The sequence below is a fragment of the Podarcis filfolensis genome (assembly GCF_964270895.1).
Source record: "Podarcis filfolensis genome assembly, chromosome: 8".
In the NCBI taxonomy this organism is placed as follows: Eukaryota; Metazoa; Chordata; class Lepidosauria; order Squamata; family Lacertidae; genus Podarcis; species Podarcis filfolensis.
Genome location: NC_139611.1, coordinates 86,263,961 through 86,290,505, shown reverse-complemented (window position 1 = coordinate 86,290,505; position 26,545 = coordinate 86,263,961). Strand labels below are relative to the sequence as shown.

Here is a 26,545-nt window from a genome sequence, read left to right as displayed (position 1 = left end):
GAAGCGTATGTAACCCGAGGTACCACTGAAGATTATGAGAGGGAGATTTGAGGGATGAAATAGCATTTCAGTCAGGCCAAGTACCCCCACCAATTAACCTATGAATGCCTCCCTCCTGCCATCCTCAGTCCAGTACCTGTGGAGAAGGGCATGAAGGCGTCATTCTTCTTAAAGCGACCTTCTTCGTCCAAGAAGTGGGCTGGGTTGAAGTTCTCGGGGTCACTGAAGCATTCGGGGTCTTTCAGCACAGAGGTCAGCAAGGGAATGACATCCGTGCCCTAGAGGCAGGTGAGAGAAGGAAGGACAGAGGTGGGTTGGGATCTGCCACAGCCTTAACTCAGAAGGCAACTGGAAGCCTCTTAAAGGTAAAGGTAAAGGGACCCCTGACCATTAGGTCCAGTCGTGACCGACTCTGGGGTTGCGGCGCTCATCTCGCTTTATTGGCCGAGGGAGCCGGCGTACAGCTTCCCGGTCATGTGGCCAGCATGACTAAGCCGCTTCTGGCGAACCAGAGCAGCGCATGGAAACGCCGTTTACCTTCCCGCCGGAGCGGTGCCTATTTATCTACTTGCACTTTGTGCTTTCGAACTGCTAGGTGGGCAGGAGCAGGGACCGAGCAACGGGAGCTCACCCCGTTGTGGGGATTCGAACCGCCAATCTTCTGATCGGCAAATCCTAGGCTCTCTGGTTTAACCCACAGCGCCACCCATGTCCCATCACTCTTTATTTAGAAGCATACAAAAACAGAAAAGAAAAACCTACAGAATCTAGCTGCATGCTTGCAGCTTTCTGTCTCTAACAAAACAAACTACCTTGCTCACTTTCTCAGCCGGACTGCTAAAGGAAAATGCCCGTGTCATGTGGGCAGTGCACCCAGTTAATAAGAACGCTCCTGGAGTGTTAACTCTTAACTGTCCAGAACCATAACAGTCATGAAGAAGAAGAAGAAGAAGAGTTTGGATTTGATATCCCGCTTTATCACTACCCTAAGGAGTCTCAAAGTGGCTAACATGCTCCTTTCCCTTCCTCCTCCACAACAAACACTCTGTAAACTGAGTGAGGCTGAGAGACTTCAGAGAAGTGTGACTAGCCCAAGGTCACCCAGCAGCTGCATGTGGAGGAGCGGGGAATCGAACCCAGTTCACCAGATTACGAGTCCACCGCTCTTAACCACTACACCACACTGGCTCTCTCATGAGTCATCATGCCTATGTGGAGACCTCGACCAATAGCAGAGTTGTATCCAAGGTCCCATATCTCTAGGCAGAATACCTCCCTCTGCACGGTCTTCTTGGCCTTTGGCCAACTCCTTAATTGCTTCTGTGGGAAGCTATATCAAATAGCACGTAGTCAAAAATCCCAACATGGCTCACCTTAGGCAGCGTGTAGCCCCTGAGCTGCACCGTCCGGGTCAGGGCGTGGGGCAGGTTGGTGGGGATGACGTCACTAAACCTCTGGATCTCGTGGATCACCGCATCCGTGTATGGCATTTGGGCCCGCTTCTCCACCGCCGGCACGCGGTCCCTCCCGATCACATCATCGATCTCTTGGATCACTTTTTCTGCAGCAGAGACAGGCAGAGGGTAGCGTTGGGCTCCCGTTTATGCTACACGGGGAAATGCAGTTTGAAACTGGTTTTAACCCTCAGCTCCCCCCCCCGCCCCCCGCACTCTGGAATTTTGGGAGACTGCTCAGAATTAGCCATATCCACATAGGGAGGGGCGAATCTTTTCAATTTCAGTTTTCCAAATTTCAGTTTTCCAAATTTCAGTTTGCAATAATAAAAAATAAAGTGTCACCAACATTTCATTGTGAATTTCTCCTAATACTGTATACACATTTGCATGCAGACCTTTTTAAAAAAGCAATTGTCCCTAGTATAATGCAGCTTTTGTTTATTTTCACTATGGTTTTTTTGATTAATTAATTATTATTTCTGCAAAATTACATTGTTACACATTCTCCCGTTCTGTACAGTACGTTCCAAATTATATGCAGTGTGTATATATATATATATATATATATATATATATATATATATATCTGTCTGTGAACTTATATTTCCCTTGTTTCTACCACTGTGACCTCCCTCCAGCCCAGCACGGCTTCTTTTGTTTTTCATTACTTTTAAATTGTGCTATACATAGTATTTACTTATTCCCCATAAGTCATCTTTTCTTATTTTTTACTTGACTTTACAAACTTCAGTCAATACATATCAATAGTTGTGTTTTGGAACAATGTTTTGTCATATATTCTTCTACGCATTCCCAGTCTTTTCTCAATTTCTGATTTGATTGGAATCTAATAGCTGCTGTCATTTTAGCCAGTTCTATAAATTCACAGCTTGTTTTGCCAGGAACAATTTCCCCTTTCCAGTTTCTAGCTATTAGTATTCTGGTAGTAGCTGTAGCGTATAAAAGCACTTTTTTTCTTATCAGAGGGGATGTCCGGTGTAACTATACCTAATAGAAATGGCTCTGTTTTTCTCCTCAAAAGATGTTTTAAACATCTTTTAATTCTTCATGTATGCTACTCCAGAATTTTTTTATTTTCCCACATCCCCACCATACGTGGTACATCGTTCCTTCTTTTTGCATCTCCAACACATATTTTAATTTGTATATCTTGGGAGTCATGTACCACCTGTACATCATCTTCATCCGGTTTTCTCATTGTGTAGCAAGCAGTAAATCTGATAGCTTGTTTCCACAATTTTTCCCATGGATCCATCTGAATGGTATAACTGAAGTCCTGGGCCCACCTGATCATCACCTCTTTTACTTCCTCAGCTTTTAATTCCCCATCTAACAATAAATTATAAGTTTTGCATAGTAATTTCTTTGTGTTTTGCTATAGTTCTTTTTGTAATTTAGATTCTTTTGCAAAGCCTATTTTCTTATCCAAATTAAAGATGTTTAATTGGTAGTATTGCAACCAGTCTGTGCAGTGTTGTTTGATTTCCTCAAAAGTTTTCAATTTCAATTTGCCCTGTTGTTCTTTTATAATTGATAATATGTAGCCCAGTTTTTCCCCATATTTTTTTTAACTGAAAATGCCTCCAAGGGTGAGGTCCACCACAGAATTATGGGTTCTAATAGAGCTTGATATTTTACACACAATTTATATAATGAACTCCTAATTATGTGATTTAGAAACCCTTTATCTTAACCTTGTTATAGACAAGATAGGCATGCCATTATTATTCCAGCCCTCAATATCCAGTATATCTGTGTTAACTAACTGCATCCACTCTTTAATCCAGCATAGGCATGAGGCGTCATAATATATTCTTAAATCTGGAAGAGTGAAGCCCCCCCCACACACCTTCTGGTTAGCGTGTTTCACTCTTTCTAACCAGCACAAGGGTGAATGATCAGTTTGGACTTTGAAATTATTCCCCCACAAGTAGGGACGGAGTTTGACCAAAGCCCAAACCAAAGCAAGACATTCCTTTTCAACAGTGGAATGTTTCTGCTCACGTGGTAGCAATTTTTTGCTCAAATACACAACTGGATGCCAGGCTCCTTCCTCATCTTGTTGAAGAAGGACATCCTCCAACCCGGTCTGGCTAGCGTCTGTCTGAACTACAAATGGTAGTAATGCTGGTTTGGTGCAAGCATCACTGTTTGTTTGTTTTTAATTTAATTTTTATTGAATGATTTTATGTTACACAAAACAATACAGCCATACTACCACTAAGTACAATTAAGAAAAGAGAATTTTTTTATATATATATCGATATTTAGTTTGTTATTTGTTATTTACCGTCTTATTTCCTCCCAAGCATTACATACAACACACATATGTGCAGACACCCACACACCCACACCCGCACACAAATTTATAATGAAAGTAAATATTTTTTCCCCTTTTATCTTCCAAGATCTTTTCTGTATCTTTGACATCCTGTCAAGTCCCTTTGCATATATTTTATCTTACATTTGAATGTACACAAACCAATAAACCTTTCTATATAATTTTTCTAATACATTCTGAAAACATAATAGATCCTTAATTGCTGTCCACCTCCTTTTAGTTCCTTTATCACTCGAATGCTAGCACGGAGTCAAAACTATTATTATATTTTTGAACATATCTTCTATAACCATCCCATTTTTCCGCCAAATTTTTGCTTTGAGTTTCCTCTGAGTTTACTAGTCAGTTGAGCCGTCTCCACCAATTCCTGTAATTTGATTTGCCAATCTGTTATTTTTGGAGCCTTTCCATCCCTTGGCCACAAGTATACGAGCCGCTGCGGTGGGTGCAAGCATCAATGTTGAGCTCACTAATGCCTGTTTTAGCATATCAAAAGCACACTGACACTCCTCAGTGTCAGGTCACCTTAACAGGCAGAGATTTCTTTCATCAAAGGGGTGGCAAGGGTTACAAAATGGTTAATAAACCTTCGATAATAATTCACTAGCCCAATGAAGGACTGCACATTCCTTTTTGTCTGAGGGCAAAGCCATTTCTGTACACACTGGACCTTGGCCTCCAGGGATTTGATATTTCCAGACCCCACCCTGAACCCTAAATAGATCACCTCTCCTTGAGCAAACTGACACTTGGAGATCTTCACCGCCAGGTTGGCTTCCTGTAACCGTGACAAAACACTCTGCACGTGCCTAAGATGCTCCCCCCAGGAATTAGAAAAGATAGCCAAATCATCTAAGTAGGCACAGCAAAAATCACTCATATCATGGATCAGAGAATTAATCAATCGCTGGAATTGCACAGTCCAAAAGGTAACACCTTAAATTGATATAGACCCCCATGCGTAACGAAGGCAGATTTTTCTGACGCCTCAGAGGACAAAGGAATTTGCCAATATCCTTTGGTCAAATCCAGGACCGTGATGAACTTTGCTCTCCCTCGCTTTTCAATCAGGGTGTCAATTCTGGGCAAGGGAAAAACATCAGGGAGGGTCACAGAATTAATATGTCTATAATCCACACAAAAACGAATGGTGGAATCAGCCTTAGGGACCAAAACAATGGGAGAGACCCAGGCACTCTTACTGGGCTCTATAACTCCCAGATCAAGCATTTCCTGCAATTCAGCCTCGCTGCTTTGAGCATGAGCTTCACTGACCCTATAAGGCCGTGATGCCACAGGTGCAGCATCACCAGTGTTATAATGGAGCTGCATCAAATGGTTCCTCCCTGGTTTAGTACTGAAAGTATGGTCAAAAGGCTGTAGAACATCAAAGAGCACCCTAGCCTGTTGTTCGGACAAGGTAGGTAAGCGTAACACATCCGAGATACTTCCAGCCTGTTTGTATTCCTCCAAGAGGTCTATAGGGGCTGTAGGACCTCGTCTTGGCCTCCAGAGATGGCCAACACAGAAAGCTCAGGTTCTTCTTTTTTTTAAATACTTTTTATTGCTTTTTTGTAACAACCACAAATAAAATAAATACTCTTACATTCAAAAATTTGTATGTCTTCTTATTTACCCTGCGCCTTATTGCGCCCGGACTTCCTTCCGTTCCTTCAACGGATTTCATGTCTCAAATATTTTCTTACAGTTTCTTATTTACTGTGCTGGTCCCGGGGGAGGTTACCGTGGGGCGAGGTCCAGGACCTGAGTCGAGGGTCGGCAGACAGTCCTCCATGGGCAAAGCGGGGTCCAAAGCGAGGAACCGGGCAAGGACAGGAACTCTGGAGGAATAGGACTGGGTGCTGGCCGAAACAGCTCTTCAATGACGTTGCTCCCGCAACCTGGGACCGGGCTGACTGGATTTATCTTCTCTGAGGCCAGGGGCAGTCCCACCCCTCAGGAGACCCGCCTCTCCTGGCCTTAAGGCGAGCACTCCTCCTGGGAGAAACCAGTTCCCTCCGCCTCTCTGCCCTGAGCCTCTGCAGTTCAGGAGAGGCTGAAGGGTTACTGGACCCAGGGGGAGACTCACCTGTAGGCACTGAGTCCTCAACCACCTCTGGAGCCAGAGTGGATTCACCTGGTGCCTGCTCCTGAGGATCCGGCACAGGTGCAGGTGCTTCAGAATCAAGGCCCTGCCCCAGTTCAGCCGGCCCTGGAGGCGGGGACTCCTGTGCAGGCTGGGATTCCTCCGGTTCAGCCTCTGAATCGGATTCCCAGGCCATCACATTTACACTCCATCCACATCACAAGATTTACATTAATCCTGCTACAGTTTTTAAATTCTTACAATTACTCCGTATATATTCTACAAATTTACTCCAATCCTTTTCGAACTTTGCTTCTCTTTGGTTCCGAATCTTATAAGTCAATTTCGCCAATTCTATGTATTCAGACATTTTTGTCTGCCACTCCGTTAAAGTTGGGATTTCTTGGGATTTCCATTTCTGAGCCACTAAGATTCTAACGGCGGTCATTGCGTAAATGACTAGTTTGCAATCTTCCTTTTTTAATTCATCCCCCGTTATCCCTAGCAAGAATGCTTCTGGTTTCTTTGGGAAAGTGTATTTAAATAGTTTTTTCATTTCATTATATATCATGTCCCAATATTTTTTCATTTTTTCACACGTCCACCACATGTGAAAAAATTCACCATCTTTTGTTTTACATTTCCAACACATTTTATTACTTGCTCTATACATTTTTGCTAGTTTAACCGGAGTGAAATACCAGCGGTACATCATTTTCATTAAATTTTCTTTTAGAGTGGAGCACGCCGTGAACCTCAAACCTTCTGTCCATAATTTTACCCAATCATCATAATCAATATTGTAACCAAAATCAACTGCCCATTTTATCATAACTTCCTTTGTCAATTCGTCTTTTGTATTCCATTCCAACAAATATTCATACATTTTTGATAGAAGTTTTGTCCTACCCTCTATAATTTCAATTTGATATCTTGATTACCCCCCACTAAATCCTAATTTCTTATCCTCTTTGAGTATTTCGTTTACTTGGTATTGTAACCATCCCCTGAAGGCGTTCGCTATGCTGTTATAGGGTTTTAACTTCCATCCTTTATCAGTTTTCATTAATATTTCTTCATAGGGTGCCCTCCTCCCTTCCATATTCAATTTTTTCACTGTTAGCACTTCTGCCGGAGATAACCACCATGGCGTATGTCTCTCTAATAGGTTCTTGTTTCTATCCCATACCTTGTATAGGGCACCCCTAATTATGTGGTTTACAAATCCTTTATGTATCTTTACCTTATTATACCACAAATAGGAGCGCCATCCATATCTGTTGTTATCCCCCTCTAGATCCAGCAAATCCGTATTTTTCAATACTTTCCATTCTTTCAGCCAACACAGACAGGAGGCTTCATAATAAAGTTTTAAATTTGGCACAGAAAATCCTCCTCTCTCTTTCTTGTCAGTTAGTAGTTGAAATTTTATCCTGGGCCTCTTCCCTTGCCATATGAATCTTGACAATACTTTTTGCCAGTCCTGAAATTGTGATGAACCTTTAATAATTGGAATCGTTTGAAATAAAAATAACATCTTTGGTAATATGTTCATTTTGATCGCCGCCATTCTGCCACTCCAGGATAATTTTAGTCTATTCCAAATATCTAAATCTCTTTTGATTTCTCTCCATATCGGTACATAGTTGTCATTAAACAAATTAATATTTTTAGTCGTTAACCAGATTCCCAAATACTTCACTTTCTTCACCACTTTGATTCTGCACTTTTGTTCCAACAGTTCTGTCTCCTTTCTATCCATATTTTTAACCACCAATTTTGTCTTTGTTTTATTTAATTTAAATCCTGATAGTCTGCCAAATTCTTCCATTTCCTCCATTGCTTTCATAACACTTATTCGTGGTTCCTCTAAGGTTAGTACTAAATCATCGGCATAAGCCTTTAGTTTGAATTCTTTTACTCCAATTTTTATACCCCTTATTTCTTTTGTCTTTCTCAGCAAGTTTAAGATCTCCAATACTATTATGAACAGTAATGGGGATAAAGGGCATTCCTGTCTTGTGCCCTTGGTTATATCAAATGACTCTGTGAAGACATTATTTACAATTAATTTAGCTCTCTGTTTGGAATAGATTGCCTCTATACCTTTCATGAAGGCTCCCTCTACTCCCATTAATCCCATACTTTTCTTCAAAAATTGCCATGACACATTATCGAAAGCTTTCTCCGCATCGATAAACATTAGTGCCGCTGGTTTGTCATTTTTCTAAGTATTCTATTACATTTACAATGTGTCTTACATCATCTTTTAGCTGACGTTCGGGTAAAAACCCCGCTTGATCTTTGTGAATTACCTCCTTTAGAATTTGCTTTAATCTATTTGCTAGTATGTCTGAAAATAACTTATAATCATTATTCAGCAGAGATATTGGTCTGTAGTTCTAAACATTTAAAGGGTCAGCCTCCTGTTTTGGGATTAGTGTTATGTACGCCTCTTTCCAAGTATTTGGGATATTTCCTCCTTGTAAGATATTGTTCATTACCTCACAGAGAACTGGAGTCAGCTGTCCACACAGGGTTTTATAATATTTAGTAGAGAGTCCATCAGGTCCTGGGGCTTTACCTAATTTCATTCTTTTAATTGCGTTTTGAATTTCTTGTATTGTTATTGGGTTATTTAGTTGTTCTCTGTCTTCAGCCGATATTTGCTTTCCTTTATGCTCTTCCAAATATTTTTCCACTTTTCTTATAGCATCTTTTTCTTTCCTGTACAATTCTTTGTAAAACCCCTGAAATGCTTTCCTTATCTCTTTTGGGTCTTCCGTTTGATCTTCTCCTATCCTTATTTTATTTATTATATTCTGGTTTTGTCTTTTCCTTAGTTGCCACGCGAATAATTTCCCTGTTTTGTTGGCTGACTCAAAGTAGTTTTGTCTCATAAATTTTATCTTCCATTCAACTTCTTCGTTCACCAGTATGGAGAAATGAGTTTGTAACATTTTAATTGTTTGTTTTATTTGTTCGTCTTTTGGTTTTAATGTTAATTTTCTCTCGTTTTCTGCAAGATGGGTCAGAATTTCTTCTTTCTTCTCTCTCATCTTTTTCTTATAACTATTTTGCTGTATCAGGAAGCCTCGCATAACTGCTTTACTCGCATCCCATACTATATGTACTGGTCCCGGGGGGGTGGGTGTTACCATGCAGGGTGGTCCGTGTCCAGTCCGAGGCTGAAGCGGGGTCCAAGGCAGGGAGTCAGGCGTGGTCAGGAACTCTGGCAGAAAGCAGGACAGGGTGCCGGCAGGAACAGGTAACCAGCGATGTTGCTCCCGCAACCTGGGACTGGGTGGGCTGGCCTTTATCTCCTCTGAGGCATAGGGCAGCCCCAGTCCACAGGTGACTCACCTCTCCTGGCCTGGAGGTGAGCACTCCTCCTGAGAGAACTTAGTTCCCTCCGCCTCTCTGCCCTGAGCCTCTGCAGCTCAGGAGAGGCTGGAGGGTTACTGGACCCAGAGGCAACCTCACCTTCCCCTGACAGGGCTGGGAGAGGAGCACCTGCAGGCAATGGGTCCTCGATCACCTCTGGAGCCAGAGTGGATTCAGCTGGTGTCTGCTCCTGAGGATCTGGCACAGGTGAGGGCCCTTCAGGTTCAAGCCCCTGCCCCGGCTCAGCTGGCCCTGGAGGCGGGGACTCCTGTGCAGGCTGGGATTCCTCCAGTTCAGCCTCTGAATCAGGTTCCCAGGCCATCACACTATATCTAATCTTATTTCCTTATGTAGATTCCATTTAAAGTGTTCTTTTAAGACCTCATTTGCTTTTTCCACTACTTCTTGGTTCTCAAACAGATTTTTGTTCATCCTCCACCTAAAAGAGTTTTGTTCTTTACTCCTTAATTCCACCAAGGTACCTTTTCAAAGAACTGGCATGATATTCTCTAGATGCTTCATGCAGCTCCTGGCCTTCCACCAGATAGTGCACAGAGCTCAACTTGGCCTTCACTATGCCAGGCCCATGCCATTTGACTGCCAGTTTGTGGGGTCGGGTGGGTTTCAACACTAAAACCCAATCTCCCACTTCAAAACTTTTTGTCACCACCTTCAAATCATAAAAACATTTCTGTTCCAACTGAGCACCCTCCAAATTCTCATTGGCAAGTTGCCAGATGTTGGACAATGTTTGCCTCAAGTTAGCAAAATACTTAGACACCGAAGGCAACTTAATCTCCTCCTCTGACCCTCCCACTCCCTCTGGAGCATGGACAGAGGGGTATTCAAGAGTCAACCAAAAATCAGCTGGTTGGGCGCAATACTTTGGGCAGAAGTATTGGGCAAGCTGGTAGCCCAAACATATCTAGAAATTGCACAAACAAATGAAATACCTTGAAAATCCCTGAAACGAGAAGTAATCAACTAGAAATATTATATTGTGGAAATAAACTAAGCTTTTTGATTTTTATTATTTAGTTTACTTCCACAAAAATATCTAGGGGGAAAGGGTGTTATGTGGTCTCAGCAGCTGCTCTCAGTCACCAGTCTAGAGCGCATTGCAGTAGTCCAAGCGGGAGATAACTAGAGCATGCACCCCTCTGGAGAGACACTCTGCAGGCAGGTAGGGTCTCAGCCTGCGTACCAGGTGGAGCTTTCTGTAAGCCCATTTCCTTGGTGCTGATACGTAATACTAGTGTGATGGTGGACCTTTGCCAACTGCAAAACTTTCTGAGTTCGCTCAGCCATGACATTGGTTCCCAGATCACTCACTAGAACCTTGCTGCTGCTGCTGCTGTTGTTGTTGTTGTTTAGTCGTTTAGTCGTGTCCGACTCTTCGTGACCCCATGGACCAGAGCACACCAGGCACTTCTGTCTTCCACTGCCTCCCGCAGTTTGGTCAGACTCATGTTTGTAGCTTCGAAGACACTATCCAACAATCTCGTCCTCTGTCGTCCCCTTCTCCTTGTGCCCTCCATCTTTCCCAACATCAGGGTCTTTTCCAGGGAGTCTTCTCTTCTCATGAGGTGGCCAAAGTCTTGGAGCCTCAGCTTCAGGATCTGTCCTTCCAGTGAGCACTCAGGGCTGATTTCCTTCAGAATGGAGAGGTTTGATCTTCTTGCAGTCCATGGGACTCTCAAGCGTCTCCTCCAGCACCATAATTCAAAAGCATCAATTCTTCGACGATCAGCCTTCTTTATGGTCCAGCTCTCACTTCCATACATCACTACTGGGAAAACCATAGCTTGAACTATACGGACCTTTGTTGGCAAGGTGATGTCTCTACTTTTTAAGATGCTGTCTAGGTTGGTCATTGCTTTCCTCCCAAGAAGCAGGCGTCTCTTAATTTCGTGGCTGCTGTCACCATCTGCAGTGATCATGGAGCCCAAGAAAGTAAAATCTCTCACTGCCTCCATTTCTTCTCCTTCTATTTGCCAGGAGGTGATGGGACCAGTGGCCATGATCTTCGTTTTTTTGATGTTGAGCTTCAGACCATATTTTGCGCTCTCCTCTTTTACCCTCAATAAAAGGTTCTTTAATTCCTCCTCACTTTCTGCCATCAAGGTTGTGTCATCTGCATATCTGAGGTTGTTGATATTTCTTCCAGCAATCTTAATTCCGGCTAGGGATTCATCCAGCCCAGCCTTTCGCATGATGAATTCTGCATATAAGTTAAATAACCAGGGAGACAATATACAGCCTTGTCGTACTCCTTTCCCAATTTTGAACCAATCAGTTGTTCCATATCCAGTTCTAACTGTAGCTTCTTGTCCCACATAGAGATTTCTCAAGAGACAGATGAGGTGATCAGGCACTCCCATTTCTTTAAGAACTTGCCATAGTTTGCTGTGGTCGACACAGTCAAAGGCTTTTGCATAGTCAATGAAGCAGAAGTAGATGTCTTTCTGGAACTCTCTGGCTTTCTCCATAATCCAGCGCATGTTTGCAATTTGGTCTCTGGTTCCTCTGCCTCTTCTAAATCCAGCTTGCACTTCTGGGAGTTCTCAGTCCACATACTGCTTGAGCCTTCCTTGTAGAATTTTAAGCATAACCTTGCTAGCGTGTGAAATGAGTGCAATTGTGCGGTAGTTGGAGCACTAGAACCTTAGGTATCCCCAAAGAAGGCCAAAACCAAAGCCTTCACAAGATTTTGGGCAGAAGTATTGGGCAAGCTGGTAGCCCAAACATATCTAGAAATTGCACAAAACAAATGAAATACCTTGAAAATCCCTGAAACGAGAAGTAATCGACTAGAAATATTATATTGTGGAAATAAACTAAGTTTTTTTGATTTTTATTATTTAGTTTACTTCCACAAAAATATCTAGAGGGAAAAGGTGTTATTTGGTCTCAGCAGCTGCTCTCAATCACCAGTCACCAGCAGCACCTTCAGGTCAGGTGGGTATCCCTTGCTGATTTTAGTATCCGTCTGGTCAGGACCAGACCTGGAGGCAGGGATAGTCCTCAGACAATGACTAAACCTGCCTCCTCTGAAATGACATGGTCTGGTCTTAGCGTAACTCCTCCTCCTACCCGTGATCACTGAGATCGGTTGTCCCAGTGCATCCCCCCCCTGCGGGACATGCCCCAGCCATTTTGTTGACTGGGACCCACTCCCCGGCAGCCCTGACCCCTCCCCTTAAGAACAAAATAAAACCTTAAAAAAACAAAAAAACAAAAACAAAAAAGAATACAAACAAAAACTGTAAAAATTACAAATACATCAAAATCAAACAAATTCCCAATCCCAACCAAACATCCATCCCACCCCCACCCCCCCACATACAAAAAATTCAAAAGGAAAAAAGAAAAATTAGAAACATTTTTAAAAGAACTCTGTGCCCCTCTGAGTCCTCCTCGACAGCAGCAGCAGTAGCAGCAACCGTCCTTATGAGGCCTGTCAGGCCCCGCCCTGGGCTAGGTGGTGAGTGACAGGAGCGGGACCCTCAGGGTGGGCAAGGATCAAGGAGACAGGTGGCTGGTTTCACTCGTCCAAGCAGCCTGTCCATATCCTCAGAGGTAACAGATTGGAATTGATCCCACACAACTTGACTAGACAGGACTCTAGCACTTCTCAACTCTAACATGATTGGGTTGTGATCTGATACTGATTTAGGTTGTATTTCTACCTTTCTAATTTTCAAGGTTAAATTGTTTGTAACCCAGATCCCATCAATTCTTCCTGCCGATTGTTTTGCCTCTGAGTGATGCATGAATTGTTTTTCATTTGGGTATTTATGTCTCCATGCGCCTTTTAAATTTAAATCTTCTGCCATTTGGAAGAAGGATTGTGGAAGTCTCCCTTCTTTTGATTTCCCCCCTCTTTCTGTTCTATCTAATTCCAGTGAGGTGACCCCATTAAGATAACCCATTAGAACAATCTCTTCACTGATATGTTCTAACAATTTTCCCTCAACTGATTTAAAATACTGTGTTTTATTTCCATTCGGTGCACAAATTCCTACAGCTATTATATTTTCTATCCCTCTTGTTAATTGCACACCCAGTAATCTGCCTTCTTCATCTTTAAAAATTAATTTTGATGCTATTTTGGGGTTTACATATATAACAATTCCCCCCTTTTTTGGATACCAGAGGTGATAAATTTGGTTCCTAATTTCTTCTTATTCAATACTCTTCTGTGTCTTCTAGCCACATGTGTTTCCTGCAGGCAAATTATGTCCTATTTTTTTCTTTAAAATGTGTTCTATTTTATTTCTCTTTGTTTTATTTTTTAAGCCATTAACATTCAAAGAAACATGCATTCTTATGCATGTTACTTGACTGGGATACCGCCTCGCAAAATTCAAATAAGTGTGAATTTTGAAGATTGGCTGTGGTTCAGTTTGCGTATGGTTTCAGAAAGTGTCTTTAAATGTGAACTGAATTGAATCCCCCCCTTCCCTATTGCCAATGGATTATAGCCCCCAAGGTGCTTCCCTTGGAAGTCTTGATCGCCACACAGATCTGGATCTTGCTTAAATACACAATGTTCAGAAAAAATAGCCAATTTTTCCTATGGAGATCTTCTTGGCGTCTTGCTTATATGGTGTCTCTGGGAATGTGCCAGAAGGAGGATATTAAAACTGAGTCCCATGGGTAATATTAATTTACAAGGCCCTTAAGAAATTTGGGCCCAGGATACCTTAAGGATTGCCTGATTCCCTGCCTGATCACTGGGGGCTTCAGTCGTCCCCTGTGGTTCAGTTAGACAGCATGTACTCAGTCCTGAATGTTACACAGGTACTGCTGTGGGCCTGATTCGTGGGAACTCCTTCCTGGTTGAGATCAAACAGGCAACTCTTGAGGGATGGCAGACTGACCTCTGTCCAGGTTCTGTGCCCTCTGCCAAGTCCCTATTTTCTCTCCCTCTGGATGGAGAAGCCTCAAATTAAGACTGCATCACCCACTGCTGGCCCACAAAAGATGGCCAACCCCACTCCCTAAGATAATGGATCCCTTTTTAAACTTAACCTGTAAATGCCCTCCCTTGACTTGCATCTGTCCTCTATTACCTTGCACTTCTGGATATTTCATCAGAATCAGTAATCCAAAACGGAGTGTGGAGCTCACGGTCTCAGTCCCAGCAACGAACAAGTTGAGAACGGTCATGATCATCGTTTTGAGATGAAACTCGCTCAGAGGGTTTTTGCTCTCCTTCAACAACAAGAATAATAATTTTTATTTATTTACACCCCGCCCATCTGGCTGGGTTTCCCTAGCCACTCTGGGTGGCTCCCAACAGAATATTAAAAACTTCCCTAAACTTCCCGGAGGCAGGGATTGTTTTTCTCCTCCTGCCCGTGAGATCAGGTGTCCCAGTGTATCCCCCCTGTGGAACCTGCCCCAGCCATTCTGTTGCCTGGGGTCCACTCCCAGGCAACCCTGACCATCTCCCCTTAAGAAGAGAACACAAACTATACAATAAACTAATAATACAGTAGAAACTAATAATAATTTTAGTATAATTGTAATTATTATTATTAAACTAATCCCCAGCCCCAACTAAAGGTTTATCCCACCACCAAGAGAGCAAAAACAAAACAAAAAAAACCAAAATTTAAAACATTTAAAAGCATTTTTCACATTTGCCCCAACCCCAAAGTTTGTTCCAGTGAGTCCAGGCTCATCAGCCCTCACAGCAGGGCAGTGTCCCTCTGGCCTCCCAGGAATCTGAAGCAGAGATGGGTGAGTCTGGTCCCCGCCTCGTAGGTCAGGTGGAAAACTGCCTACCATGCTCTTCAAATTGGTTAACTCCACAAAATGACTGATCTCTTACTCCGTCTTTAAATCCCGTCTTAAAAAGGCAACGCCCTTAAGGTGTTCACACGCTTCTCTCAAACACAACAGGCCTGCAAGGTAGGCCACCGTCATTATTCTATTTATTTAGGGAGGAATCCTATGGTCCCTGGGTGAGGGTGGCTGAGAGGCCACAGGAGCCTGTGAGATGGATCACCTGGCATCTCTCCCCCCCAACTCATAGGACTAGATCTACACCAGCCATGACTCTGAAGTGTACTAGATTCTCTTCCACTGAAGCCAAACGGAGAGCAAAGTCAAAGGTGGGGGGAAAGAGAAATTAGCTGCCCACATTCCACACTGGCCACAACGAGCCAGCATGGCAGTTGCTTCGCCACAGATTCTCTTTGCCAGTCTCCCCCCATCCCTCCCCATGTAGGACCACACTTTTATTTATAAGTTTATATTCCACTCTCTAGTCTATGTGCCCCTAGAGCAGATTACAAGATTTCCATTTAAAACACACACACAAGCACAAGCAAAAGAATAACCAACCATTTAATATAATACTTCGTAAGAAAGAGTGGAGCAGCCAGAAAGTGCCAGCTTTTAAAACAGAGCTGAAAAGATCTAATAAGGCTGGCCCAATATTTATTATTTATTATTTTTATTATTTATTATTTATTATTTATTATTTATTATTTATTATTTATTATTTATTATTTATTATTTATTATTTATTTTTTAATTCATATACTGACCTATACCCAGAGGTCTCAGGGGAGCTCACAGAAAAGATCAAAATACATAAAAGCAAAATAAAAGCAATAACCCAATAATCCCTCCCCCAAGAGACACATTTTAGAAGGGTACGGGATGCCCATCAGGTCAACCAAAGTTCTGGTTAAAAAGGAACGTTTTTGCCTGGTGCCTAAAGGTGTACAGTGAAGGCACCAGGCAAACTTCCCTGGGGAGAGCATTCCACAGACTGGGAGCCACTGCAGAGAAGGCCCTGTTCTTGTGTTGCCACCCTCTGGACCTCTCGAGGAGGCGGCACACAAAGAAGGTCCTCTGAAGATGATCTCTGAATCCAGGTAGACAATAAAGAAATCTTGCCCTGGTGCCTGAAGGATATCAGCCCAACTAGTCTGCCTGTAGACCACCCTCCCTCCCTCCCCTCCTTCTGTGGTCTCCATTCGCCTCATTTCACCTCTGAAGACCCCCAAGGGGGCTGGTTGAGGATGGAGAAGGCTGTTGCTATGGGCAACTAGCCTTTTATAACCCATGGTTATAAAAGGAGGATACCTTTTTCATTTGAATAAGGAAGCAGTCGATAAAATCTCGGGGGTTGTCAGGGTCCAGCGACGCTTCGTTCACCTTGACCCTCTCGGCCACAAAGTCGTAGATGTCATCCAAGTTCCGGAACATTTTCTTGTGGGGCCCTGGAAGGAACCTCATGATCCACGGAAACATCTCGTACAGCTGCACGAAGAGCAATGATCTGTCACGTTCCGAGCATCCGTCCTTCAAGCCCCTTGATGTTGCTTCTGACACCCACAGCCTTCCCTCAATGATGGCTCATTATGAAATAGAGTTAGGGTTATGGCAGTCCTCCCTAACCTGGTCTCTCCATGATGGTGGAGTCCAGGAGAGATGGCCAAGATGGTGGTGAGACCTCCACCATTATGTATCTGTACAGCCCAGACCTTGCCCCCACCTGGCCAGGTAAGCAGCAGTTGACTCCACCGTTTGAAGGCTTTTGCTGCAGCTCTGCCCCACTGGAATTGGGATTTGAGAGAACCCGGAGTCCAAAACATCTGGAAAACACCAGGTTTGGGAAGGCTGGGTGAGTCTCTTGTGTTCTACATCTTCTTGATGCCCCTTCTGATTTTCACCAAAGAGATTTCTATCACCTTCGACCACTCATTACCATCTTTGGTGTCATCGGTTTTCTTTTAGTGCTGCCTGCTACTGGATGTCGCTCCCAGGAGGCCAATTACAGTGGTCTCATTTTCCCTCTCCTGCCAACCTAGCAGTTCAATAGCACATCAAAGTGCAAGTAGATAAATAGGTACCACTCCGGCAGGAAGGTAAACGGTGTTTCCGTGGGCTGCTCTGGTTCGCCAGAAGCGGCTTAGTCATGCTGGCCACATGACCCGGAAGCTGTACACCAGCTCCCTCGTCCAGTAAAGCGAGATGAGCGCCGCAACCCCAGAGTCGGCCACGACTGGACCCAGTGGTCAGGGGTCCCTTTATCTTTGCCTTTACATTTTCCCTTCTCCTAAAAATCTTATGCTTCCCCTCCAAGTAGTCTTATCTGTTTTAGCAGATCTTCTTCAGTGGGTCTTAAATCTGGGGTCTCCACTCTGGAAAAGGTAGGATGATCTCAAGAAGAGCCACCCAGAACTCTCCCAGGGTGTTTCAGTGCTGATTATGAATGGATGAATGAAATCTTTATTGCGAAAAGCTATAAGCCGTCACAATGCGTAGGACACAGATAATTAATTTAAAACTGAACAGCAACAACAGCAAAGCAAACATACAAAAATGCAAAAATCACACCTGCATATGTTAAGCACTCCACTTTTTCCACACTCCCCTTTATGATACTTATCTAGATGCCTAGCTCTCAACTTGCGGCCAAGGCAAATTTTGCAACCTATGCAGTAATAAATACACTATTGATAGCCAGCAAAATAGAGATTTGCTCAAGGGGAGGTCGGTTGGAGAGAGAGCAAAGGACATCGTAAGAAATAGTGTTGAATGTCCTTCACCTCCCCCGATTCAGAGTCTTTGGTAAATGAGGGTGTTATTAAATCTTCCTGTTAGATATGCGGAAGGGACGCAGGTGGTGCTGTGGGTTAAACCACAGAGTCTATGGCTTGCCGATCAGAAGGTCGGCGGTTTGAATCCCTGCGATGGGGTGAGCTCCCGTTGCTCGGTCCCTGCTCCTGCCAACCTAGCAGTTCGAAAGCACGTCAAAGTGCAAGTAGATAAATAGGAACCGCTCTGGCAGGAAGGTAAACGGCGTTTCCGTGCGCTGCTCTGGTTCGCCAGAAGCAGCTTAGTCATGCTGGCCACATGACCTGGAAGCTGTACGCCGGCTCCCTTGGCCGATAGAGCGAGATGAGCGCGCAACCCCAGAGTCGGTCACGACTGGACCTAATGGTCAGTGGTCCCTTTACCTTTACTAGATATGCGGAAGGCATACACTGAAGACGCAAAGCTGTGCATGCTTTTCTAAGTGGTGACTGGTTATGGGGCTGGTATTCCTCAAGCATGTAAGATTTTGGCTGCTCCCACATCATCAGCATCTAAATGCCAGCCTGTTTTTCCTCCCATTTCACCTGGATTTGCCCTTTCCCACAGAAGATCTGCTAAATTAAAAGCAGAAATGGTTGTCTATGCCTGAATGACCGGTTTGCTAAGCTAGGCCTCCCACCTGGAAGCACCTTAGACAGGCGGAAACAGAACACTTGTCAAACTGGTGGCAATAAAACTCCACACATTAAAAAAAAGCACGTCAGTGAACCTTCCTTTGGTTTGTCCTGCTGCCTCATTAAGGTTCCCGAAGTAGAAAAACAACAATGTCACCTGATCTTGCCTCTGCTCTCAGACCTGGAAGCCTACCAAAGAAAGTGACTCAACAAAATTTTGTGCGGAAGGGCTGAACTCGATCAACCTGTGTGTTGCTCAAATCACAGCTAAGTTAAAGATTCATCAGGCTGGATTTGCTGCCAGCCTTGGCCTCCAGTGATGAGAAAGGGGGCGGTTCCTCTAGGATCCCCCTTGCAGGGCAACATCTCAAGCCCACCTTCCTCGCTCCCCAGCCAAAGTTCTCACCTGGCCCCAGGTGTTGCTCATCAGCACAAAATTCTCATTGATCTTGGCCAGCAACGAGAGGAAGTCTTTGTCTTCGTAGTCAAAGCGCTGGCCAAAAACAATGGAGCAGATGACGTTGGAAACTGACCGGCTCAGGAAGAACGTGGGGTCAAAAGGGGAACCTGCAGGGAGAAGGGGAGCCATGACATGAAAACCAGGATTCAACCCCTGTCTTTTGCTAGTGATGAACTTTGCAAGTCTGGGCCTTCGTCTGCAGAGTAGGCAAGCCAACGGCGCCTGACCTACCACCCTTTCAGGAGCTGCTCACCTGTTCTGTGCACCTGTCATGAACTGTGTTTGGGGTTGGCAGGTGAGGGAAGAGTGTAAATGAAATGGTAAGAGGGAGGAGGGAATTGAGCAGAGAACAGCAACTGGGAATATGGTGGCTGGAAGGCAGAGAGGTTGGAGGCTAGTCGGGATTCAGTGGGTGGGGTTTAGGGGATCGCTTGTTCTCATTGCATTCATTCCAGACATTCCAGTTTGCTGTGAATGTATTAGCAATGTTCGTTGTCAAACCTTCTGGCCATTGATAACCCTGGATATTGCCCTTCAGTTCTGCAGATGGAAGAACATTAAATTTAATGCTTTCCTAAATTTTGGAATAGTCAGATTGATCAGGTGATCAGCAAGAACGAGAGCCTGCCCTCTGCTGGAAAAATAGAAGCTGCCTTTATATAATTTTGCAACTCGATACCCAGATGTGTTGGTGTATGTCTTCTTTGGCTTTTACATAACTCATGGCAAGAATGGCATTTGGTGAGAATCCTAGACTGAGTACTTTCTTATTTACTATCATCTTCCGCCTTGACTGAAATGTATCAGTAAGGGTCAAGGGAGCTAGAAATTTAGGCATGGACAACAACAACTCTGATACCCCATTTTAAAATACAATATACTATAGAGACCCCTTATGCTGCGTTTAGAACCAGAATTGCATTTGGGTACAAACTGTTTCTTAGGCGGCTAGTCCTGGTCTTTATAACCCTGTACCTTCTTCCAGAAAGCAGAAGCTGAAAGAGATCATTTCCGGGATGCGCACTATCCTGCGCTATCTCTGCAGCTTTCTTATGGCACCTGACACCATAGATTTGATCCAAGGTGGGAAGAGTGCACCCAATTACTCTCCGCAGTCTTTACAACCCTGGACAGCATTGGTTTTTCCCCTGGCTGTGCAGCTCTCAAACCACACACACAGACCATAAGTTAATACACTCTCCACAGTACAATAGTAAAATGCCATCAACAGGTCCTTTGAGAGATTATTTTTCCGGAGGATTCTCAGAAAATATAACCTCTGCTGTGCTCTCTTCATCAGGTCTTTGCTGTTTTCTCCCCAGTTAGGTCATATCTCAACTCCATTCCCAGAAATCGAAACACCGAGACCTGTTCCACAGGCTTCCCCTCAATAATAAGTGGCCGAATATTCAATTTACATTTCCTAAAGTCCACAATAATCTTTCTTGTTTTCTTTAAGTTAAGGAGTAAGTTGTTTTTCCTGCGCCACTCCCCCAACTGCTCAACTTCCTTCCTATAGGCCATCTCCCCCTCTCCAGCCGTGATTAAACCAACCACAGTTGTATCATCTGCATTATTACCCTGAGATGCCATTGTGGATTGAACCTGTGACCTACATGCCAAGCAGTTGCTCCAGCACGGAGCTACGGCCTTCCCCCTATTTCACAGTATAAGAAAGGAGGAAAATATCCTGACCGTCAGTTTTTCTGAATTCCTCCAACAGGAACTGGGACTCTTCCTGGATCCGCTCTTCGATGGACCTTTTTCCCATTCCAAAATTCCTCAAGGTGCTGAGTGTGAACCGTCGAAGTTGCTTCCAGCGTTCCCCGTTGGCAAAAGCAATCCCTGAAAATGCAGAAAACAAACAAACAAAACCCAACCCCTTCAGCAGCCAATGGCAGCAAATGGGGGACTCTACAGATTCCCATCCTTCCAGATGTGTTTCCGCTGCTTTGATTCTTCTGGATGACCCTGTTTGCGCATTAATCTGCTCTCATGTTGGGTGGTTCACAGAGCCCCAGCAGAGATTTAAAATCATAAAACATGCAGCACAGTAAAGCATGGAAATAAATAATAATTTTTTTTTATTTATACCCCGCTGGTTCAAAAACCAGGCTCGGGGCAGCTAACAACGAATTTAAAACACTTAATTGTAAAAGCAGCATAAAATACAGTATAAAAACATGAATAACAATAAAATTCAAAATTCTGAAATCAATTTGGGGGAAATCCATCTAATAAGCATTGGATAGTCACCAGGGCTAGCTGGCTGAATTAGTCCTACTTGGGCCAGCGAGGAGGCCAGGGGAGAATTGCCATGGGGTCTCAGAGCGGGTGATCGTCATAAAAGGGGAGGGAAGGGAAGGGAAATAAAAGATCAGGCTGAATTCAAATTAAAGGCCAGGCGGAATAGCTCTGTCTTACAGGCCCAGTGGAAGGTTAAATCCTGAAATAAGGGCTGTTAGACCTTTAAAATATCCCCTTCTTCCAAAGCTCCCTACTTCACTTAGCTGAGAAGGAGACCACCTGGTTGATAAGCTAAAACTGGTTTACTTACATACTCTTCAAAAGTTGCCTCCAGAAAAGACAGAGGTAGTATCTTGGGTTTGAAAAGTGGTAAACATTTCTCAATTATTTGTATAGAAATACAAAAGTGGCTTGCTAAAGCCATGCAGTCTGAGCATCCAGGTTAGACCTCCTTAGTGATAGGGTTCACATGGTGGAACAATAGAGAACAAAGGGTTTGGTAAACCTTCTCCCAAGGTGAGGGGGTGTGGCCTAGCTAAGCCTGGCATGGTAGCCTACTCTGTGGTCTTAACCCCTCCATCCATTAATTAGAGTTAAACATGTTGGTTATATGAGGCTGGATATATTCTACAGCTGGGACTGGTACTCCCAACATCCCCAGGCAGCTCAGCAAGGATGATGGGAATTGTAGTCCACCAATATCTGGGCGCCAAGGTTGAAGGGGACTGCTCTAGGCAACCAGGGTTGTTTGCAAGCGCTGAGATGCTGTCCAACACCAAGAGGTGTTGTGGTCAGAGCTCCATAGAGAGCTACATAAATAAGAAGGACTGCAAAAGCAGGTGAAGACGAAGACAGCAGGCCATTGAGATTCTAGAGTAGCCAAACATGCTTCAGATGGGAGCTTACTGGGAATGGCCCTGCAAATATACTAATATGGAAGACTAGTACAGACTTCTTGGGAGAAAAGCAATGACAAACCTAGACAGCATCTTAAAAAGCAGAGACATCACCTTGCCAACAAAGGTCCGTATAGTTAAAGCTATGGTTTTCCCAGTAGTGATGTACGGAAGTGAGAGCTGGACCATAAAGAAGGCTGATCGCCGAAGAATGGATGCTTTTGAATTATGGTGCTGGAGGAGACTCTTGAGAGTCCCATGGACTGCAAGAAGATCCAACCTCTCCATTCTGAAGGAAATCAGCCCTGAGTGCTCACTGGAAGGACAGATCCTGAAGCTGAGGCTCCAAGACTTTGGCCACCTCATGAGAAGAGAAGACTCCCTGGAAAAGACCCTGATGCTGGGAAAGATGGAGGGCACAAGGAGAAGGGGACGACAGAGGACGAGATGGTGGGACAGTGTTCTCGAAGCTACGAACATGAGTTTGACCAAACTGCGGGAGGCAGTGGAAGACAGGAGTGCCTGGCGTGCTCTGGTCCATGGGGTCACGAAGAGGCGGACACGACTAAACGACTTATCAGCAACAACAAGTACAGACTTATTCCTGCCGTGGCTCCGTGTAACTGACTGATCCCTTTGGAACTCACCAAAACCCTGAACGAAGTCGTCCACTGTGGCCAAGTACCCTCTACTACTGAACTCTTCGGCATGGTCCACCAGGGCTTCCTTGATGGCCTTGTATCCATACAATACGACCACCCGTCTGGGTCCCAAGTGAACTGTGAACACTGGTCCATACTGGTCTCTTAGCTGAAATGGGAACCAGGCAGGGTCATTAGTGATCTTCCCTGAGACATATCGTATTGGCTCTAAGTTATTTTGCGTTGTCTTGAGCCAAGATAAAAAGCCTAACAAATTCCATAAGAATATGCAGAAATGGCGAAACTTACCGGAAGAACAAGAAATGAAGATAACAAACTGGAAATGGTTTATTGAATATTTACAGATGAATTGCAAACAGATAAAGACATTGGCAGGATTATTGTAATAACCTGCAGTTTCATAAGACGGGGTGAGCTCCCGTTGCTCGGTCCCTGCTCCTGCCAACCTAGCAGTTCGTAAGCACGCCAGCGCAAGTAGATAAATAGGTACCGCTCTGGCGGGAAGGTAAACGGCGTTTTCGTGCGCTGCTCTGGTTCGCCAGAAGCAGCTTAGTCCTGCTGGCCACATGACCCAGAAGCTGTACGCCGGCTCCCTCGGCCAGTAAAGCGAGATGAGCGCCGCAACCCCAGAGTCGTCTGTGACTGGACGTAACGGTCAGGGGTCCCTTTACCTTTACCTTTAATATCCCTGCTAGCCTTTGCCCCTTGCCATGGCCTATCTAGCACAGCCCTCTCCAACCCGATGCCCTTCAGATGTTGTGAAGTACAACCAGAGCCATCTTTCCCATTGGGCTTACTGGTGCCTTGCGCCAGGGTGCCGGCCTCTCAGGGGCGCCCCAGTGAGTGGGGGAGCTGTGCGGCTTTGCCAGTGGTCCCCCCTTTTCCTCCTGCAAGCCCACCAGCTATGCCCCGTCAACCATATGGCTGGTGGGCATTCAGCTTGCCTCCCTGGCCTCCGCAGGAGGAGAGCGATTCCCGCCGAGGCTTAGGATGGAAGATGCACCCCGCCAACTACCGTATTTTTCGATCCATAAGACGCACCAGACCACAAGACGCACTTAGTTTTGAGAGGAGGAAAACAAGAAAAAATATATTCTAAATCTCAGAAGCCGGAACAGCAAGAGGGAATGTTGCGCAAGCAAAAGCAGCGATCCCTCTTCCTGTTCTGGCTTCTGGGATAGCTGCACAGCCTGCATTCGCTCCATAAGACGCACACACATTTCCCCTTACTTTTTAGGAGGGAAAAAGTGAGTCCTATAGAGCAAAAAATACGGTATATGGCTGGCAGGCATGCAGCTTCCTTCCCAAGCCTCTGCGGGAGGAGAGGCTTGGAAAAGGTCGACAACTCTGGGAAACGGTGGGGGGCCGAAGGGAACTTTGCACCACAGCGCCGTATATGCTTAAGATGGCCCTGACTACAACTCCCATCAGCCCCAACCGGCATGGCTGCATAATTCTAGGGATGATGGGACAACTGCTGGAGCTGATGGGAAATGCTGCCCACTGCAACATCTCGGCACCATCTAGGTTTTTTACTTGACTATCAGCTGCTGCTCTCTGAGGCCTTAAGTGAAGGACGGTCCGACTGCTGCTCCCTGTCGGCATGCAAAGCACCTGATTCACCATGGAGCAAGGCCCCAACCTGGTGCTCAACCCAGACTGGCTGCATTATCGGAATTGGAACCTGAACCAACAAGGATGCCTTGGTATCGGTTTTGGTGCTACTGCGTTACCTCCCAAAATGCCGCAGATCATGACGCAAGGGCCCCGGCCCAGCTCCAGCGCTGGAGTCACGGTGGTAAATCCCCCTTTGTCTTTGTTCTCGCCACAAGGCTCTTCTTCTGCCCCCAGAAAGAGCCGCACCCGCCCCACCACCCTGACAAACCTTGGCACATTTTCTCCAAGAGGGTAACCTGATACCCTTTCAAAGGGCTGCACCTCTTGGGAACAGGCGGTGGCTGGGAAATTTAATACCCACCACCTCTGCAAACTCCATGGGCACACAGGCTTATCGCGCTGTAGCCAGAGGTGGGTATTAATCCCAGTTTATTAATGCACATCTGTGGCCCACTTTCGGTTAATTAAAAGAGACTGAAATTTGCTGCTGATTGCATCTGCTCGTTTGCTTTCCTCCTGCAAACGATAAGCCAGACTTGTGCCTGGAAATGGCCTTCAATCTAAAAACAGATACAGTGGTACCTCAGGTTAAGTACTTAATTCGTTCCGGAGGTCCGTTCTTAACCTGAAACTGTTCTTAACCTGAAGCACCACTTTAGCTAATGGGGCCTCCCGCTGCCGCCGCGCCGCCGGAGCACGATTTCTGTTCTCATCCTGAAGCAAAGTTCTTAACCTGAAGCACGATTTCTGGGTTAGCGGAGTCTGTAACCTGAAGCGTATGTAACCTGAAGCGTATGTAACCCGAGGTACCACTGTAGAAAGATATGCAAGAAAGGAAAGGAAGCATGTGAGGGAGAGGTATAGAAATTTAGAGGTGAAACCAAAGCAAAGAAGATAGATTGCAAAGTATTCCTTAAAAGAGGGGAAATGGGATAGGCCTATGAATTTTCTCAGGGTCAGAGGTCCAGCAAAGTCAGCAAAAAAGGAGAGAGACCAACAGTGGAAAGTGCAGTTTTATATGTTAGACAGACAAGAATTCAGAGCAGAGCCTAACAAAAGCAGGAAATAATAGAAAGAGAATAGAATGAGAGGAGGGTTGTTGCTTTTTTGGTCACCTTGTCCTCCCGCTTTAATTTTCTTTCTTTTTTAATTACAAGGTTCTAGCCCTCATTATTCTCCTCTTGGCACTTGTCCTGAGGCAGGAGAGCCTCAACGGAAAGGGGCAATGGTAGATCACTTGGTCCTCATGCATCATAATAATAATAATAATAATAATAATAATAATAATAATAATATAATTTATATCCCGCCCTCCCCAGCCGAAGCTGGGCTCAGAGCAGCTAACAGCAATAAAAGTAACACAGCATTCTAAAATCAATTCATTCTAAAATCAATTGAAAATCAAATTAATGGCAACCATTGGGCTAGAGTTCTGTGAGGATTACCAAAGGAGGGGGTCAGACTGTGTCTTGGCCTAAGGCCTGGTGGAACAGCTCCGTCTTGCAGGCCCTGCGGAAAGATGTCAAGTCCCGCAGGGCCCTAGTCTCTTGTGACAGAGTGTTCCACCAGGTCGGGGCCACGACCGAAAAAGCCCTGGCTCTGGTTGAGGCCAGCCTAACCTCCCTGTGGCCCGGGACCTCCAAGATGTTTTTGTTTGAAGACCATAAGGTCCTCCAGGAGAGGCCCTGGGTGCATGGCTACTGAAAGGCTGAAGTCATACAGGTGATGATGACAAAGATATCTCTTCCCCTGAGACTCTGGAGAGCTGGAGCTGCCAGCCAGAGTGGACAAGACTGGACAAAAAGTCTGACCTCTGCAAAGACGGGTGCCGTCGCCACGGCTTACCTTCTTGAACGACGTGAGCATGTCATGGGTCTTCAGATCCAGCAAGTTGCCCAGGACGGGGAGGGGCGAAGGCCCCGGGGGCAGCTGCCTTCTCTGAGCCATTTGGCTCCATGTTGAGAGGAGGACCAAGGCCGAAAGGCAAACCACCAGCAAGGCCAAGAGGCTTTCTGCCAGCTCCAACATGCCCGAAGCAAATGGAGAGGGAGGTTTATCTGGGGACCTAGGGAACTAACAGAGTCACACCTGCCCACGCACGGTGGGGCTGATGAAAGCAAACAGAAATCAGTGTGACT

The 26,545-nt window shown here is 45.0% G+C and overlaps 1 protein-coding gene across 1 annotated transcript in view; it reads right to left on the bottom strand.

Annotated features, from left to right (window-relative positions):
* Window positions 1-26,545, bottom strand: part of LOC310768748 (cytochrome P450 2G1-like) — a 30,567-nt gene extending 4,022 nt beyond the window's left edge. The window contains exons 1-8 of the mRNA XM_083627488.1: window positions 26,253-26,545; window positions 22,776-22,938; window positions 20,681-20,830; window positions 18,932-19,092; window positions 16,394-16,570; window positions 14,365-14,506; window positions 1,374-1,561; window positions 137-278 (exon numbers count right to left, since the gene is read on the bottom strand). Of these exons, the coding sequence (XP_083483614.1) occupies window positions 137-278; window positions 1,374-1,561; window positions 14,365-14,506; window positions 16,394-16,570; window positions 18,932-19,092; window positions 20,681-20,830; window positions 22,776-22,938; window positions 26,253-26,435 (1,306 nt within the window). The 5' untranslated portion in view covers window positions 26,436-26,545. The remainder of the gene's footprint in view (window positions 1-136; window positions 279-1,373; window positions 1,562-14,364; window positions 14,507-16,393; window positions 16,571-18,931; window positions 19,093-20,680; window positions 20,831-22,775; window positions 22,939-26,252) is intronic.